Raw genomic sequence first — 20,058 nt, forward strand, 5'->3', positions numbered from 1 at the left:
AGTAAGGGTGGCCATACCATTCCATGTCATCCTTACTTCTGCGCTGCTGCTGGAGACTGCTCTGCCTTCAGAGCTGGGCTCCCAGCTAGTAGCCCTGCTCTCCAGCTGCCCAGCTCTGAAAGCAGTGCTGCCACCAGCAGCAGCACAGAAGTAAGGGTAGCATACTGCAAACTCCGACCACACCCACACTATAACCTTGCAATCCCACCACAATTCCTTTTTGGGCCCCCTACAATTACAACACGGTGAAATTTTAGATTTAAATACCTGAAATAATGAAATTTACAATTTAAAAAATCGTATGACCGTGAAATTGACCAAAATGGACCGTGAATTCGGTAGGGCCCTTGGCATAATGCTGGCTGTGGCACAGTCTTGAGATCATGGAGTGCACATTTACCTTTCCCATAACAAAAACAGCTGCTGTCCTGCTCCCAGCATATTCTCGGGTTTATAGATTCTGACCCTGATATTCCCAGTTCAGCTCCATCTTTGAGTTCCCAAACTTACCTAATTCAGTTTACCCCACTCACTAGCAAAACAAAGCAAGCAGGTTGCTTTTACACAGAGGTTTTATCATGGGACAACCTATGGTGCCGTTACAACATACCACCAGTTGGAGCTATTATGAGTGCAGCTGCCACAAACCAGGCAGACAATGCTAAGAAGAGCAGCTAGAAGTGAGAGGGGCAGGGAATAAGGAATCCAGGAAGTGTGACTGAGATGACTAACATTTTGGATTTGGGGGGGAAAAACCATCAGCTTTTCCAGTGCAAGGGTTTAAGATGAACATTACTGAAATCTGATAAGGTTATGAGAACCCTCCTCTCACAGGAGAGAGGCAGATTTAAGAAGCAGTAGAGGGCCCTCACCCCCCTTCATTAGGTACTTACATACAGGGATCCTAACTGGGTCCTGTCTGTATCAAATATATGGTAGTAATGTTGTACAAAACTGGATCCAATCTGCTCCCAAATAGGCTTGTCTCCCATTCTGAATCCTCCGCCAGAGCCAGTGACTGTAAAGAAAAAAAAAAAAAAGAAAAAAAAAATCAGAACAGTTCATAGATTCCAAGGCCGAATGGACCATTGTGATCATCTAGCCCAGGGGTAGGCAAGCTATGACACGGGTGCTGACGGTGGCACACGAGCTGGTTTTCAGTGGCACTCACACTGCCCGGGTCCTGGCCACCAGTCCGGGGGGCTCTGCATTTTAATTTAATTTTAAATGAAGCTTCTTGAACATTTTAAAAACCTTATTTACTTTACATACAACAATAGCTTAGTTATATATTATAGACTTTTATAGAAAGAGACCTTCTAAAAATGGTAAAATGTATGACTGGCACACGAAACCTTAAATCGGAGTGAATAAATGAAGACTCAGCACACCACTTCTGAAAGGTTGCCGACCCCTGATCTAGTCTGACCTCCTGTAGAGCACAGGCCAGAGAACTACCCAGCAGATCTTTTAGAAAACATCCCATCTTGATTTAAGAGTGGTCAGTGCTGGAGAATCCACCACGACCCTTGGCAAAGTGTGTCAATGGTTAATTACTTGCACCATTAAAAAGGTTCACCTTATTTCCAGTCTGCATTCGTCCAGCTTCAACTTCCAGCCATTGGGGCATGTATGTTTGTTACAGCTTTCTCTCCTACACTGAAGCGCCCATTATTAAATATTTGTTACCCATGTAGATACCTAAAGACTGTAGTCAAGTTGCCCCTTCTGACACGGAAGAGCAGCCAAACGCTATGTTAATATGTAAATCAGAGTTAAATCAGTCTTAGTGACTACAGCCTTACAGTGAACAGCCAGCCAAGAACATAACTCTCACAAGGCTTTTAGACCACCAGATCTGTGCTGCTGCAATACAGCAGGCGTCTACAGCATGGATCTCAAACTTAAATAACACATCCCCCTTGCTGCCTCTGGCCCCGACCCCACTCCACCCCTTCCATTAGGGTGCGGCACGGGGCTCAGGGCAGGGAGTTCAGGAAGGGTGCGAGATGCGACAGGGGGCTCAGGGCAGGGAGCTGGGGTGCAGGGTGCAGCAGGTGGCTCAGGGCAGTGAGTGCAGGAAGGGTGCGGGATGTGGCAGGGGGCTCAGGGCACGGAGTTGGGGTGCAGGAGGGGTGCAGGGTGCAGCAGGTGGCTCAGGGCAGGGAGTGCAGGAAGGGTGCGGCAAGGGGCTCAGGGCAGGGAGCTGGGGTGCAGGAGGGGTGCAGGGTGCAGCAGGTGGCTCAGGGCAGTGAGTGCAGGAAGGGTGCTGCAGGGGGCTCAGGGCAGGGAGTTGGGGTGCAGGAGGGGTTCAGGGTGCGAGCTCCAACCGAGCGCCACTTACCCAGAGCGGCTCCGGGGTGGCAGCAGCATGCACCGGGGCCAGGGCAGGCTCCCTGCCTGCCAGCCCTGGCCCCACATCGCTCCGATCCAGAAAGCAGCTGGAACAGTGTCCCTGCAGCCCCTGGGGGAGGGGCTCAGGGTTCCATGCGTCCGCCACTCCTCCAGGTACCTCCCACGAAGCTCCCATTGGCCACAGTTTCCTGTTCCTGGCCAATGGAAGCTGCGGGGGTGTGTGTGTGTGTGCCTGGAAGGAGGCAATGCAGGAGCCCTCTGCCTCCTCCTTCCCCCCCACCCCCCTGGACCAAAGGGACATGCTGCCAGCAGCTTTGGCGTGCGGCAATTCCGCGGGTAGGCAGAGGGGTGGGGTGGGGGGCGCGCAGGGAGCTTGGTGGGCCACACGCAAGAGCCCCACGGCCGCGTGTTTGAGACCCCTGGTCTACAGCATGACTGCAGATGTCACACACAACTGCATTTAGGGAGCTTCTGCACTTCTCTGGCACAGTGGCAATGGAGAACGGAGCCTTTGATTGTGCCAATAAAGCTGCCTCTGCCACTTGGTGATGGCCATTATACATAGCTCACTGGGGAATAAATTACTTCCTCTGGCGTCCCAAAGAGCAAAGCTACAGTCACCCTCTCTGTAGATACACCTCTATCAATAACCACAAGGCGGTGATCCCCAGTATTTCAGGGCGGCTGTTTTCTACATTAAATATCGTCTTTGGGCCAGTCAATACCCACCACTTCCCATTCAACTAGGCAAACTAGCCCTCAGTGGAGTCTGGTCTGCTCTTGCAGTACCAGCTTTGGGCCAATCTGAACTCTGTTAGAGCGTGCACAACTGAATGAGAGGAAGGAGGGCAGCAATTATGCACTGGGGCTCAGCACCAAAGCTCACTATTAAAAAATAGGGAGGAAAAACCTGAAGTTACAGCCATGACCTAGAAGTACTGGTAAGGATACCAGCAGGTGGTAGTCACTGCCTTATAGTTAGTATAACAGGGGAACTCTACTTTCCCCAGAAATTACCCCATCCGGTGCAGACTCAGGATGGATTAGGGCTCATATCCCCTGGCATACAGTATGGAGACTTATTAGTCAAAGGTGGGAGCAGAAACTTTTTTTTTTTTTTTTTGCGCCAGTTACAGAATCAATGAGTCTGCCATCTTGTTTTGGCAAGTTACAAACTGAGCATTAAGCTCAAGTGTACCTTCCAGATCTGTGAATAGAATGACAAAGGCTAGCCCCTGGAGCAGCTCCTTGTGGTGCCCACATACCTAGCCTTGATCACTGATCCTGGGTTCTCCATGCGTCAGCAAGTATAAGAAAAACTAGAATCCACAAAAGCAGCACCACTATGTTTGAGATCTCAACAGGGAGAGGCAGGCTCAGGTAATTGCCTGTGAAAGGATTGGCAGAACATTCTTTGGCTGTTCTAATGGAGGTAAACTTAAGAAAATGTTGCAGGGCACTAAGGGATAGATAACCCATCTGCCCTTACATGAGAGAGTAGTCTCAGAGCTGACATTTTCTGGCAATGAGCTGAAGGGGTAAAAGACTCATTTTAATCAGGAATTAAGGTAACTGTAGATAGACTCATAGATTTTAAGGTCAGAAGGGACCATTATGATCATCTAGTCTGACCTCCTGCACAACGCAGGCCACAGAATCTCACCCACCCACTCCTGTAACAAACCCCTAACCTATGTCTGAGTTACTCAAGTCCTCAAATCATGGTTTAAAGACCTCAAGGTGCAAAGAATCCTCCAGCAAGTGACTCGTTCCCCATGCTGCAGAGGAAGGCGAAAAACCTCCAGGGCCTCTGCCAATCTGCGCTGGAGGAAAATTCCTTCTCGACCCAAATATAGTGATCATCTAAACCCCGAGCATGTGGATAAGACTCACCAGCCAGCACCCAGGAAAGAATTCTCTGTAATAACTCAGATCCCACCCCAACATCCCATCACAGACCATTGGGCATATTTACTTTCTCAGTCTAAATGGATGAAAAAAGTTTGTGGGTCCCTGCATGGAGGATAATTCTTAAATACTGCAAGGGTGTAGTGGTAGGATTTTATGTTTGTATTTTGTATAATTTAGAATGAAGGATAAAGAATGATAATGTAGCATGTATTAAATGTACTGGTGTATGATTTGATCATATTCTGCCAGCCACCTTTTTTGAATAGTAGAAAGGAATGGCCTAATGAGCCATTTGGTAAAGATGCATCAGCTGGGAATTTGTGTCTGAGCTAACTGTAAGGCAGTAAGACGTTTTAAGGTTATTTCTTGGTTGTAGGTTTAGCATTTTAAAATAAGTAAAAAAATGAAAGGATTGTTCTCTTGTGCACTGCAACTTGATGGTTCTGTTTAAAACGTTCACAGAAACATCAAATTGCAATGCACAAGAAAACAAGTTCATCACCCTGAAGACACCAAGACATAAGATGTGAACTCCTTAGTCAGACTTTGTATAAGGCCCAGATGAGTCTTCTATCCTTCTTACAAGTCTCATTCATCATTAGTCCCCAAAAAGAAAAAAATAAGACTTTCTGAAAATGTGTTAAGTTGCTTTGTTGGGTCTTAGGAATAGGCACATATCCCATACTCTATGAATGTGTTGTTCTGATAAGTCATCTGAAAAGAGGAGAATGCAACTTCCTCATCTGATATGACAAATCACTGCACGCTAAGAGTGAAGAGTTCTCTCCAATCTTCTCTTGTCTAGCACCTCCTTGTTCCTCATGGGGGGGTGGGGGGGAAGGGAGAGTGTCCCTTGTTAATTTTGCCTACCTCAAAGGATCAACAGATTACCTTGAAATTTTTATCTTCAGGACAGTAACTTTTATGGTACAAAAATCTCTGAAATAATACAACTCTTTTCCTACTCGCCAGTGGGTCTTTACTCTGTACTTGGACAGCATCAGATATAGGCAAGGAGGCGCTAGAATCACTGTACAACCTAAATGCCCAATATCAATTCTTTAACAGGTCTACTGTGGTAGCACCTAAAAGCCGATCACACTGTGGCTCCATTGTGGATGCTGCTTTACAAATATGCACGGCACAGTCTGAACTCCAGGCCTGGGTTCAAACTTGAACTCAACATCTGGGCCCAGATATACAAATACTGCCCAGCTGGAGTGCCTAGTGAACTCTTATGTGTACACGTTACCAGGCTAAACTCACTCAAGCAAGAGTTCTGAATATTCCCTAGGTGTGAGTTTTAGGGGGTCTCAGTGGCACAGCATGAGAACCTTTCACATCTACAATCCTGTTCAAATCTGCATCCAAATGACCAGTCTTGTGTTTTCCGAAATACTCAGTGAACATTCACCCACATTATGAGACTCCTACACAATTCAGTGTGGCTACCCAAATCTGCCCAGAGGTCCAGAACTGGAAAAGCAGGAGTCACTGCAGGGCAGTATTAAGGTGAACTAAGAACCTTATGCAGGAAGTTTGCTCAGAAGCTGTCTGCTTCCTCACATTACTGCCAGCAAGAGCCAGATGTAACAGCACCTCTGTCAAACACAAAGAACGCACATTAAAGACCTTCATCTTCTTTAAGGCTTCTTCCCCCCACGGCAGCCAGAAATCCCCACCAATGCTGCCGTTTAATTCTGGGCCAGCGCATCACTATTGATCATTAATACTCTGATGGACACTGCTGACAACTAGAAAGAGCCCCCAGTTTAGCGACTAGAGAGTTTAAGAGAAAACTGCAGGGTAGGAGAATCCAATTGCAGAGATGTGTAGCCTCTAAAAATGGAGGTACTACATACAACAAAACAATAAAACAGGAAGCAGACATTTTGGCAGTCGTTACATAGCTCTGGGTGTACATTAAGGGCAGCAAGCTCAGCTGTAGTAGGCAAATTCCAGTATCTAGTTAGCCACTGATCAGCGTTCACACCTTCCACCTAGTCTTCAGAAGCAAATGCTGTTCTTAATTTGCCAAGTGAAGACTGTTTTCAATATATATCCTTAGACCTAAACAGTGGTTCAAATCCAACTTTTTTTGTAGAGTGAACCACATCCTAGAGATGGTCTCAAAGCCAACTATCCTTCCATTTGCAATCATACCGCATCCTTGTGGGAACTACACCAACTGCTTGCAAATCTAGATGCATTTTTCATCTGTCTTTAGTCCAGTAAGGTCTTGTCTACACACAATTGCATCAGTTTAACTACAACAGGTTTAAAAACCAATTCAGCTAAGTTAGTGCAAGATTTCTGCATGGATACCTATACTAAATTGAACCTGGCACAGAATGATTTAAATTAAATTATTGTATGCAGTGTACTGTAGCTGTGTCTGTCCCAGGACACTAGAGAGACAAGGTGGGTGAGGTAATCTCTTTTATTGGACCAACTTCTGTTGGTCAGAGAGACAAGCTTCTGAGCTACATAGAGCTCTTCCTTAAGTCTGGGAAAAGTACTCGGAGAAGTACAGCTAAATACAAGATCAAACAGATAGTTTAGCGTTCAAGTTTAACATAAGTAGCTGTTTGGTGAAGGCAGTTTTAAAGTATGATAAGGTGTATATCCCGGGCTTCCTCCTCAGAGCACATACTGTGGTTTCAGAGTATCTGGCTGTAGATAACAGCTGTCTTGGTGTGTTGGGGTGGTTACTGAATCTAAGAAAGTAGGTGTAGTGATCTGTGGGGTTTTTGTATATAGTTGTCTGTAGAGTTCCATTGTCAAAGCTGATTGTGGTGTCCAGGAAGTTGATACCAATGTGGGAATGTTCCAGAGAAAATTCTGTTATCTAGGGGCCAGGCACTCAGATGCCACAGAATGTGCTCCAAGAAGAAAGTCTGGGATATACACCTTAACACACTTAAAACCTCCTTCACCAAACAAGGACACTCCACCAGAGAAGTAGATTGCATCATAGAATGGGTCACCCAAATACCCTGAAAGCATCTGCTTCAGTACAGAAATAAAGCTCCCTCTGACCATACACCCCTAGTTGTCACCTACCACTCCACACTAGAACTTATCGGGGTATCATCAAACTACAACCCATGCTTGATGGTGACCCCATTCTGAAAGTAGTTTTTCTGAAACCCCTCTTCTGGCTTTCAAACAACCCCCCAATCTCTTTAAGATCATCATCAGAAGCAAGCTTCTCACAGACCTGGACAGACCAACTCAAAGCAGCACCAGACCCTGCCAGAACAGATGCAAAACCTGCAGACATCTCTCTACTGCTACAATGATCAACACCCCACACAACACACCTTTCAAGATCCATGGGTCCTACACGTGCTCATCACAATGTGGGGAAATATCTTACCCAGAGCATTAAATGCCCCAACAACAACTATGCAGGTGAAATCAGACAGACAATCACTATGCTTTTGAATGAACTCATAAAGGAAAATGATAAAAGACAAACACACCCTATCACTCTTGGCTGTGAACTTTTCACAAAGTGATCACTCTATATCTGACCTATCAGTAAAGCCCTGCGGGGATACAAAATTTGTATGCACATCCGAGCCACAACATGGTCAATGGATATCTGCATCTGTAGATGCGGATAGCCGCAGATTTGCGGAGCTTTACTGCTCAGTCCTCAGCCTCAAAGGCAACCTCCACAACACTTTCAAAAGATGAACCTCACTAAACACTAAAAATCATGGTCTTAGTAAAGACACTGGATTTATGGTTTATTATAACAACCTGCAATCCATTAACCCCCTCTTTTTGTCATATGACTGCAGGGGCATTGAGAGGCCACTTCTCCCTGAATGTCCTTTACAACAGTATTTCTCAATGACTAGTCTGTAGACCAGCGCTGGTCCCTGAGAGCTCTCGGATACAGATTAGGAAGGCAACAAGCTGGTCTCTCATAGCAAAAAGGTTGAGAAATACTGCCTTAGAATATGTACTAACTGCTTATGCAGAACTATCTGTTCGACCTTGTATTTGGTTGTAACACTCAGAATACCTTTCCCAGACCTGATGACCTCCATGTATCTCAAAAGCTTGTCTCTCTCACCAACAGAAGTTGGCCCAATAAAAGATATTACTTCAACCACCCTGTCTCTCAAATTAAATTGATTCCTTACTCAGACTCAGATTTTAAGGTCAGAAGGGACCATTACGATCATCTAGTCTGACCTCCTGCACAACGCAGGACACAGAATCTCACCCATCCACTTCTATAACAAACCCCTAACCTATGTCTGAGTTATTGAAGTCCTCAAGCTGCAGAGAATCCTCCAGCAAGTGACCCATGCTGCAGAGGAAGGCAAAAAACCTCCAGGGCCTCTGCCAATCTGCCCTGGAGGAAAATTCCTTCCCAATCCCAAATATGGCGATGAGTGACACTAAATCAATGCAAGCCATTTTAAAATGGATTTAAAGGATGTCCATACAAGGGTTAAACTAAATCAGTTTAAAACCACAACTTTAGTTTAACCATTGAAAGCTAGTGTGTTAGTCCACATCAAAATACCATTCAATGTAGATGTGCACACAGCACAAGTCTGAAGTAAAGCACATTTCCAGAACAGTTTGCAGTTTTGGTTTACAAGGAGCAAAAGAAGGGTCCATTGTTATCTTCTTACTCTATTTGATGCTTTAGATTTGTTTGCTCTACTTACAATTTCTGATGTTGCAAGAAGTTCTCTCTCGGAAGGCATTTACTTTGGAATGAGTTGATCTCCTTATCAATTTCTGTTGCAGATTTCCAGGACTCTGCTCCACAAAGGAGGACAGACAGGAGGTTATTTTTATTTTTGTGTCAGTGCCAATCATGCTACTTTTCCAAATCTTTTCAAAATTTATGAAAGTTGTTTGCTGCTTTTGATATTCATAACTTGACATCTAGCATAGTGTCACTATTGTTGTATCTCTCTCTTCCCGGATAGGTAAGATGATTTACTTATTTAGCATTAGTTCGTCCATTCTCATGGTTACTTTTGGAACATTGATAGCCATACATTTTGTCTTCCCATTGTTGATGAACCAATTTTGCTGTATCTGCCAAAAGCTGTGTCTTGTTCTTCCATTAAGCAATATGTTTAAGCAAGACAACGTCATTAGCAAAAACAAGGTCATCCAATTGCGCTTTATTATTTGTCCATAAAATTTGTCAGTTGCTTTCTGTGGTTACCTTCCTCACGACATAGTCAATGACCAGTGCAAACATAGTGGGGACATCGTACATCCTTGCCTTACTCCAGCTGTCACTGAAAATCATTGGCTGATGTCACCATCTGACAGCACATATGGCATTATCATGTACATCCTTGACTATTCTAATTATTTTGCTGGTATTCCACAGAATGCCATAATTCTCCAAAGACTGCATCTGTGTATGCTGTCACACACCTTCTGGAAATCTATACATTTTATTACAAGAAGTGCTTGTTTCTCCATACTTTGCTCTACATTGTTCTCCGACATATTAATATGTCTGCACATGACCCCAATAGTTTAAAACCTGCTTGTTCCTCTCTAGGTTGAAGGTAAAATTTGTTTCTTGATACTTATCAGGATGTGGCACGTGATTTTCATAGGCACTGAGAGTAATGTGATTCCAATTCAGTTACTGCTATAAGGCCTCTCTTCCACTGAGTTGGGTTCTTTTTCTTCATTCCAAGCAAAACCAAGGAAAGTCTGGAGGGCTATTTCATCACTTGCTCTAAGCATCTTTCTAGTAAAATTATCCTTTCCAGCTGCTCTCTCATTTTTTAATTTACTGATGGCTTTTCAAACTTCTTCCACAGTAACATCTCCTAAATCAACATCAAGCTTTAGTGGTAGATATGCATCACGTATGTCTGGTAATACTAGCAGGATGTGCTAACAGGAGTGTTGTAAGAAAGATATGGGAGGTAATTGTTCGACTCTACTTAGCACGGGTGAAGCCTCAAATGGAGTACTGCATCCAGTTTCAGCCACCATTCCTTAAGAAAGATGTTGACAAACTGGGGAGAGTCCAGAGGAGAGCAACAAAAATGAGGTTTAGAAAACACGACCTGTGAGGAAAGGTTGAAAGAATTGGACATGTTTTCTCAAATGAGCAGGCTGGGGAGGGAGAGGGCACTAACAGTTTTAAAGTATGTAAAACATTGTTACAAAGAGGATATTGATCAATTGTTCACCACGTATTCACGGCCTGCAGTAGAGCCAAACTCCAAGCAACCTAACGAGTGCAGCTGGCCTAACTGGCTATGCCGCTTGATTGGTTGTAAGAGCCACCAGACTGGGTCTTAAGCCTACTAGTAGCAGCAGTTCATCAGCTGCTCAAAACATTCACCCATGGCTGTGATATCTCCTGCTTATTTCCAGCCTTGCTCCTGCCCTGCCTCACTCTAGGTACCCTGGTTCTGAATCTCAGCTCTGATTCCTGACTTCAGCTCTGGCCTCTGACAATGGTTCTGACACATGCTCCAACCACTAAGAATGACCACCCACATCCCAGTCCCTGACACCAACAATGTGCTATCCACCTACTGCCACTGCGTGTGCACCCTATTGGAGGAATACCTGTTCATTTTGTGGCTTGACTGGATGCACAGAGATTCACTGCTGGGGGTAACAAGTGCCCACACTGAACTACTAACCAGTTTGGGGTCAAAACTCCACTCTCCCTGGCCAAGGCTCAGCCCACTTAGCCAGTTTGTTTCAAAGAGCTTCCCCTCAACAGAAAAGACAAAGAGGAAGTTCTTCTCTGCCCAAGATAGGAGTCATCTGGTTTCTCTATGCAGAGACAAGATTTGATGCTGCTCTGCTTGTTCAAACAAGCCACTGAGAAATGTTTGTCATAGTCTGCATGTGTCTGTGGAAGAATCAATCGTGGCAAAGTTTCCAGGCACTTCTGGATGACCTTGAGCTCTCGCTAAGTCTATGCTATGCTTCCAATGCCCACATGAGCAGAACCTCTTGACTGTTTCCTTCTTGTACTGGGCTCCTCACACAGTGTTCACTATTACAATCAACTTTGCCTGGCTTTGCTATCTAATATCCATGCAAAAACCTCACTGTTCAGTCACTAGGCTAGGGATTTGGGGGACGAGAGGTGACTGTGAGAGTGTTTAATGTTGTTGTGCTCAGATCTGCACAGAAAACCTTTCTAAAAATCACTAGATGACTAGAACGAGAAAAAAAACTTCTTAAAATAACTTAAGCTTCAAAGGCATATTTAAGGCACACCGCTAGAAAACTCAATATTTTTTAAAACAAGTTAACAGTGTCTTGTTCAGCCTGGTTCTTTGGCAGCATCCACAATACAGCCCCCAGCGCACATGGTTTAGGAAAAGGGAAGGAGTATTTTCAGAAACAGGCCCAAGAGGTTGTGATGTGCATAAAGCTTAACAGTCACCCATTCATGAAGTTAGAATTGATACCATTAAAGTAGACAAAGCTATGATCAAACTTTAAGCCAACCTTTATGATGCAAGCAGAGTCTCATTTCTTATTTTAATGATAGTCTAAAATGTACGCTAGAACTCTTGTTATACTCCAGAGACAATTTGGCTCATCTACTGCAGCATCTGGAAAATTCATCTTCAGTGCTATTTAAGCTGGAGGCCAAAATATACATCAGTAACTGGGTTTGAAAGAGGAGAACCAGAGCAACCAACAAAACAAGAAAAAGTTAAATGCATGAATAGTAGAAAAATCTGCAAACTGAATAGTAATTCTAAAATTCAAGTGACCTACTTCTCTCAGAGAGATAAGGAACAAAGCCTCTCAAGATGGAAAAGCTACATTTTCTTTTTCCTAAATTGAGAATGAGCTTTAGGGAATATCTACACAGTAATGTAAGCCCAGGGTTAGTGGAATTTGAGTCAGCTGATGTGTGTCCAGGAACTCTGGGCTTGAATGTCTACACTGCATTTTAACCCTAGGTTAAGGATTTTCTGATCCATGCTCAAACCTAGGACTCTAGTATCCATACTGCAGTGCACAGATACAAGTCAAAGTAACCCTATCCCAGACTGCTTAGTGCCTGTCTACCCTCCCTCCCCCTCCCAGTTGACACACTAGCTCAGGGGTTTGAACTGGCGGCACGCATGCCAAAGGCAGCACACAGGCTGATTTTTAGTGGCACGCTGCCAGCCGGGGTCCTGCCTGCCGGCTCCGCTCAGCCCAGCCTGCTGCTGGCATGGATTACAGAACCCCAGACGAGCAGCAAGATGAGCCACTCATCCCGCTGCCGGTCTGGGGCTCCACCTGCTGCCTGCGCTGCTTGTCTGGCACGCAAAACCTTCAATTCATGGCACACTACTTCCCAAAGGTTGCCGATCCCTGCTCAAGCCCTACAACTGTGTTGCACTTTGGGAAAACTCTACTGCCCACCATTTCCTAATTGTGTCGGTGCTACTGATAGACTCAGGTGTCCATAAAGATCAGATGAGTATATAAACTGCATAATTAGCTCCTGTGGTGGCTATCCCAATAGAATGAGGCAGCTTTATACCAAACTACCATTTGAGAATTGGGCTCTCCACTTTTAGACTGAGGCACATTGGCAGGAAAATATCCATCTGCACCTGTTGTGAGGATAATTAGGCTATCAGTCTCCAGGGTGCTCAAGCTATTAAAATGAAACTTTGCAAGTCTTAACATTTAGAATGGGATGTTCAGAGAAGGCATTTTTGTTTGGTTGGTTTTTCATTTATTTTTGTCTATTTGTTTTGATATTTGACAAAAAATGTAGGTTTCAGAGGAAGAACAGGCACAGCCCTGCCTGGCTGCTGCTAAGCGGTGAAGTGCATCCCCAGCACTCCCCGAGGATCGTGATCCCTTCCCACACTGCACCCAGGAGACAGGAATAAGGGATCCCCAGGAGGCTGTGGGGAAGTTTTGGAGCTGGCTCCCACTCACTGCCCAGACAGTGCATGCTGCCCAGGTGTGTCTGCGCGCACAGTCCCAAGGAGGGCAGAGGGGCCCAGAAGCAAGGGACAGAGAGGAGTGGGACCTGCCACATGAACCCTAACTAGAGATCTAAGCCAGGGGGGTCAGCAACCTTTCAGCAGTGCTTTGCCGAGTCTTCATGTATACACTCTGATTTAAGGCTTCGCGTGCCGGTAATACATTTTAACGTTTTTTAGAAAGTCTCTCTATAAGTCTCTATAAGTCTATAATATATAACCAAACTACTGTTATATGTAAAGTAAACAAGATTTTTCAAAATGTTTCAGAAGCTTTATTTAAAAATTAAAATTAAAATGCAGATCTTATTAGTTTAGTGTGATCCTTGCCCTTGCTTTTCCTTGCTGAGTTTTCCAGTGATATTTTTAGCTGCACACAGGCTTATGAGTTATAAGTTGATAACCGGCTGGCAGGAGGTCTGGAACCCCAGATCGGCAGCTGAGGTGAGTGGAGCTGGCGGCCGGTAGGGCTGAGCAGGGCCGGAAGCCTGGACCCTGTCTGGCAGGGGGCCTGCGCTGGAACTTCAACAGGAAGCAAGGTGAGTGGGGCTGCGGGGACCCCGGCTGGCAAGGGGCCAGCAGCTGGACCCCAGAGCAGCAGCGGGCTGAGCGTCTCCTCCAGCCCCCCTCTGGGGTTTCAGCCGCTAGCTCCTGCCAGCTGGAGTCTCAGCCCACTGCCAGCCTGAGGTTCCTTCACCCAGGCCAGCAGCGAGCGCTGAGAGGGACCAGCGGCAGGACCCTGGCTGGCAAGGGACCAGCAGCGGGAACCCCAGAGCAGCGGCGAGCTGAGCAGCTCAGCCCACTGCCACTCTGGGGTTTAGCCGCCGGCTCCTGCCAGCTGGGGTCTCAGCCCGCTGCCAGCCGGGGGGAAGGAACCCCAGGGCAGCAGTGGATGCTGAGTGGGACTGGCGTCGGGACCCTGGCTGGCAAGGGGCCAGCAGCGGGAACCCCAGCGCAGCAGCAGGCTGAGCGGCTCAGCCCGCGCCGCATGCCATCAAAAATTGGCACACGTGCCGTAGGTTGCCGACCCCGATCTAAGCTTTCAGCTGGCATATGAATTAGTATAATTCCCAAATAAGCCACAGCTGCCTGTTTAAAATCACTCCAGTGTAAAGCTAGTACCAGGTATTAACATTAAGAGATGCACTGGCACCTGGCACACATCCACTAGCACATTCTGCTGTAGCTAAAAAGCTTAGCTAATCTGAACATTGGCTATTTCTAAATTAAATTTTCTCTCGTACGTCACATGCATTTCACTTCAAGAATCCATTGCACGAGCAGTATCAATTTAAGGGCAAGCCATTTGCAAACTCTGCTGTAACCTCTTTTTGCTCTTAGCTAAGAAACTTGCCATCCCCAGTCTCCACATGCACACATAGCCTCGTCCAACAGCTTCAGATGGACGCCACTGCTCTGGAAATTTTACAAATCTTGGGTGGAAAGTCCCACCCCAAAAAGAAATGAAATGGTTTGGTTTTGATCTAGACTTAAAATGGGACAGTCCCTACAACCTTTCCTATGGAGAAGCTATTGTGACTATGGTTGGGACTGGACTTTACCCCTGTACGCAGGACACACACCTGAAACAGAACAGTGTGGTGTATTGTTTTGTTACATTCTTTTTTAAACTTAGTACTTGAGCAACTCAAATTGTCAAATATTTGACATTTGTGCTAATATCTGACCAACTACAGATACACAAAAACATACACACAAAAAGGGTGAAATTGGTGAATATGTCATAAAATCATAGGAATATAACACTGAAAGGGATCTTAAGAGGTCATCAAATCCAGTCCCTGTGCTGAGGCAGTGATCAAGTAAACCTAGCTCATCCCTGACAAGTTCTTTAAAACCTCCAATGATGGTGAATCCATAATGTCCTTTGAAAGCCTATCCCAGAACTTAACTATGTAGTTAGAAAATGTTTTCCTAGTATCTAACCTAAATCTCGCTTGCTGAAGATTAAACCCATCACTTCTTGTCCTACCTAGAATGGACATGGAGAGCAATTGATTCCAGTCCTCTTTCTCACAGCCTTAAACATATTTAAAGACTTATCAAGTCTCCCCTTGGACTCTTTTCTCAAGACTAAACATACTCTTAACAAAAAAACCCACATCTTTCCTCATAGGTCAGGTTTTCTAAACCTTTTAACACTTGTGTTGCTCTCCTCCAGACTCTCTCCAATCTGTCCACATCTTTCCTAAAGTGTGGTGCCTTAACTGGATACAGTACTCCTGCTGTAGCCTCACCAGTGCAGAGCAGAGGACAATTTCCTCCTGTGTTTGTCTTACTACTTTCCTGTTAGTACATCCCAAAACACTATTAGTCCTTTTCACAACTGTATCACATTGACACACATTCAATCTGCAATCCACTATAACACCTAGATTAGAGCTGTCAAGCAATTAAAGAAATTAATCCTGTGATTAACTGTGTAGTTAAACAATAATGGAATACCATTTAATATTTTCGATGTTTTCTACATCTTCACATATACTGATTTCAACTACAACACAGAATACAAGGTGTATAGTGCCCACTTTATATTTATTTTTGATTATGAATATTTGCACTGTAAATAACAAAAGAAATAGTATTTCAAATCATCTCATACAAGTACTGTAGTGCAAGGGCTATCATGAAAGTGCAACTTACAAATGCAGAATTATGTACAGGTCTGTCGCATCTTACGCTGGGGTTACATTCCGCAGTCAGCGCGTAAAATGAAAATTGCGTATAGTCAAAATTACATTGAGTGTAATGGTGGGCAATTCTGCCCGCACTACAGGTACAGTATTAAAATTGTTATTTTTCTCTTTTTTTCTGTTTTTGCCAACCACATAAAGCTGAAATCGTGCATGTTAAATGCACGTAAGATGCAACAGACCTGTACAAAAAATAACTGCACTGAAAAATAAAACAAAGTAAAACTTTAGAGCCTACAGGTCCACTCAGTCCTACTTTCAGCCAACCACTCAGACAGACAAACTTGTTTACAATTTGCAGGAGATAATCCTTCCTGCTTCTCATTTACAACATCACCTGAAAGTGAGGACAGGCATTTGCATGGCACCTTTGTAGCCAGCGTCGCAAGATATTTACATGCCAGATGTGTTAAAAGATTCATAGGTCCCTTCATCTTCAACCACCATTCCATAAAACATGCGTCCATGCTGATGATAGGTTCTGCTTGGGTGACACATGGCTAGAAAGGGTTAAACATCCTACAAAATAAAAAACCCTCAAAAGACACATGAGGAGATAATTTTTGTGTTTTTGTGTATTTACATATGTATGAGTAGGGTCGACAAAGTAATCAACAGTCCCCGTCTATGCTATATTCTGATAATTCAGATGTCAAAAGAACATGCTATCATTTAAATGAATTGTAAATATAGGATCTCTCTGTATTCATCTCTCTTTGAAATGTACTGTGAATGGTGGAGGAATAAGCAAATGGCCTTATGTTAATTTGTATAGCTAAGTACTGGTGACGGACCTCCTTCAAAGTCATCCTAATGACCTTTTGTTCCCTGAGGAACTCCCAACTTATCCACAGACACGAAATTGTATAAAAGATCCTTGGGTCCTGATTCTCTCATCTCAGATCTGCTTAGGCTTCATCGGGGGAAGTTTGAGTCGCAAGACTGAGGTCCCAGTTATACTGGTACGCCTTGAATGTGATGTTTGGACACTGGACTATAACCTATGAACTGAATTCTACAGGAACTCTGTAACTGCAAAGCTCACCATTTCTGCTATGAATCCCAACCGTAATGAATTGAACTCAAGTCTGTACGTATATTGATCTTTTAACCATACTCTCTCTCTTTTGCTTTTTAATAAACTTTAGTTTAGTTAATAAGAATTGGCTTAGTGCGTATTTGGGTAAGATCTGAAACATTCATTAACCTGGGAGTGATGTGTCCATTCCTTCAGGATTGGTAGAACCTTTTCTTTAATATGATGAAATAAGATTTACAGAAATGTTCATCGTATTTGACGTGGGTAACTGGATGCAGGCCTGAGGCTGGATCACTTTAAGGCAGGGGTTCTCAAACTGGGGGTCAGGACACCTCAGGGGGTTGCAAGGTTGTTACATGGGGAGTCACGGGCTGTCAGCCTCTACCCCAAACCCTGCTTTGTATCCAGCATTTTATAATGGTGTTATAAATAAAAAAGTGGTTTTAATTTAAGGGGGGGGGAGTCACCAGTACAAAAGTTTGAGAACTACTGCTGTAAGGGAACTGTGTTGTTTGGACTTCTGACGAACCAGTAAGGTATGAAAAAAGCTATTTTATGCTGACTTTGTAAATCTAAGTATTAGTCAGATGAAACCAGCAGAAGGTTGATTTTCTTTTTTGGTGGTTTGGGTTCTGTAGTTTCCATATCTAAGTGTTGCTCTTTTAAGACTGCTGAAAGCATGCTCCACAACTCCTCCCTCACAAATTTTGGAAGGCACTTCTGATTCTTAAACCTTGAGTCCAGTGCTGTATCTATTTTTAGATAAATTGGTATCTTCTTTGCATTTTGTGAAATCAGCTGTGAAAGTGTTCTTAAAACAAACGTGCTATGTCATCATTCGAGACTGCTATACCATGAAATATGGCAGAATGCGGGTAAAACAGAGACAAAGACATGCAGTTCTCCCCCAAGGAGTTCAGTCACAAATTTAATTAACTCATTTTTTAATGAGCATCATCAGCATGGAAGCATGTCCTCTGGAATGGTGGCCGAAGCATGAAAGGGCATCTGAATGTTTAGCATATCTGGCACATAAATACCTTGCAACGCCGGCTACAAAAGTGTCATGTGAACGCCTGTTCACTTTTAGGTTACATTGTAAACAAGAAGCAGGCAGCATTATCTCCTGTATATGTAAACAAACTTGTCTGTCTGAGTGACTGGCTGAACAAGAAGTAGGACTGAGTGGACTTGTAGGCTCTAAAGTTTTACATTGTTTTGTTTTTGAGAGCAGTTTAAAAAAATCTATGTTTATAAATTGCACTTCCATGATAAAAAGATTGCACTACAGTAAGTGTATGAGGTGAATTGAAAAATACTATTTCTTCTGTTCATCAATTTTACAGTGCAAATATTTGTAATAAAAATAATAATATAAAGTGAGCATTGTACACTGTGTTCTGTGTTATAACAGAAATCAATATATTTGAAAAGGTAGAAAAAATCCAAAAATAGTTAATAAATTTCAACTGGTATTCTATTGTTTAACAGTGCAACTAATCATGATTAATTTTTTTGACTTAATCGTAGTTAACTCATGCGATTAATTGACACCCTAACCCAGATCTTTTTCAGTAGTACTACTGCCTAGCTACTTATTCCCCATTTTGTAGCTGTGAAAAATCCTCAGGAAGGATTTTTCCTTCCAAAAGCTGTGTCTATACTACGGGCCTTACAGCTGTACCACTGGAGCTACACTGCTGTAAGGTCTCCTGTATAGCTCCTCTATGCTAGGGGGGAGAGAGCTCTCCCACCAGCATAAACAAACCACCCCCAACAAGCAGCAGTAGCTGTCCACACTGGCATTTTTGTGTTTTTTCACAACCCTGACCAACAACAATTTTTCCAACAAAAGTGCTAGTGTAGGCAAAGTCTCAGTGTAGTACTTTGCATTTGTCTTTAAATGTATTTTGGCTGATTTCAGACCAATTCTCCAATTTGTCAGGACATTCTGAATTCTAATCTTGTCCTCCAACATGCTTGCAACCCCAACCCCACATTGGCTGCAGTTCCCGGCCAATGGGACATGAAACAGCCAGTGCTGTGGCAAGAGCAGTGGAACCAGGCCCCTGCCTCTGCCACCTAGGACCTGCAGGGATGTGGAGCTGGGTAGGAAGCCTCTACCAACCCTGCTTCCCAATACCAGCAGCGGTCCCTGGCCACATCCCCCAGTACCCCTCTCCCAAGCACCTGTGGCCCCCTGCCCAAGTTTTAGTCAGGGCGGGTATTTTTAGTAAAAGTCATGGACAAGTTACGGGTCCGTGAATTTCTGCTTACGGCCCGTGACCTGTCCATTACTTTTATTAAAAATACCTGTGACTAAAATGTAGCCTTACTTATAACCTTATTATCCTCTAAATTGTCTTTATAAATTCATTGAGTGGACGGACTGGTTAATTTGAGCTGTGTCTATTCAGCGCTCAAAGTGAGTCTTCAGTTGAGATGAACTTTCATTACTTTGTGGCTAAAATTGAGCAGAATCAGTCTGAGCTGTCTGCTTCCGTGGGTGCAGCGAGCTAATTGGAGGAGACAAACACTTGGTTGTCCTGCCTTAATTTAGGCCACTATTGTTCACTGGGCTCTAGAGGATATTGGGAGTACTTTGTGCCAGAGCTTCTGCTTTGGATGCATGTCTTTCCTGGGTGGTGAAGGCCAAATACAGTGAGAAAAGCATACCCAGCTGGCAGGGATTTTCAAACACCTCAAGGTTGGTTTGGTGATTATTTGTTCTGACCTGAGGATTCTCTTCTGTGGTGCTCTGCAGGTTAACAAGCATATGGAAACCCAAGAAGGGCTAGGGAAGAGGCATGAGCAGTGTTTTCAAAATGTCAGTGACACCCAGCTCCCTCTTTCCTGCAGTCCCACCACTGCTGTTGAACATCTTACCTAACACTTAGTAGACTGGGGCGTGGCTGAGGGGTAGGTGGCCAATACTCAGTCTGGAGAACAGAGGGAACAGCAGAAGGTTGGAAGAAAAAGCACAAGAAGTGGCAAGGATTATCTGTCCTTTTGAACGAGGAGTACTTGTGGCACCTTAGAGACTAACAAATTTATTCGGGCATAA

General features: G+C 44.2%; 1 protein-coding gene across 3 annotated transcripts in view; it reads right to left on the reverse strand.

The window, feature by feature from the left end:
* The window catches only part of NUTF2 (nuclear transport factor 2), a 57,372-nt gene that overhangs the window by 24,197 nt on the left and 13,117 nt on the right, over positions 1 to 20,058 (reverse strand). For all 3 annotated transcript variants that reach the window (XM_050922484.1, XM_050922485.1, XM_050922483.1), the window contains exon 2: positions 894 to 1,018. In XM_050922484.1, the coding sequence (XP_050778441.1) occupies positions 894 to 992 (99 nt within the window). In that variant the 5' untranslated portion in view covers positions 993 to 1,018. The remainder of the gene's footprint in view (positions 1 to 893; positions 1,019 to 20,058) is intronic.

The sequence above is a fragment of the Gopherus flavomarginatus genome, chromosome 14 (assembly GCF_025201925.1).
Source record: "Gopherus flavomarginatus isolate rGopFla2 chromosome 14, rGopFla2.mat.asm, whole genome shotgun sequence".
NCBI classification, from domain to species: domain Eukaryota; kingdom Metazoa; phylum Chordata; order Testudines; family Testudinidae; genus Gopherus; species Gopherus flavomarginatus.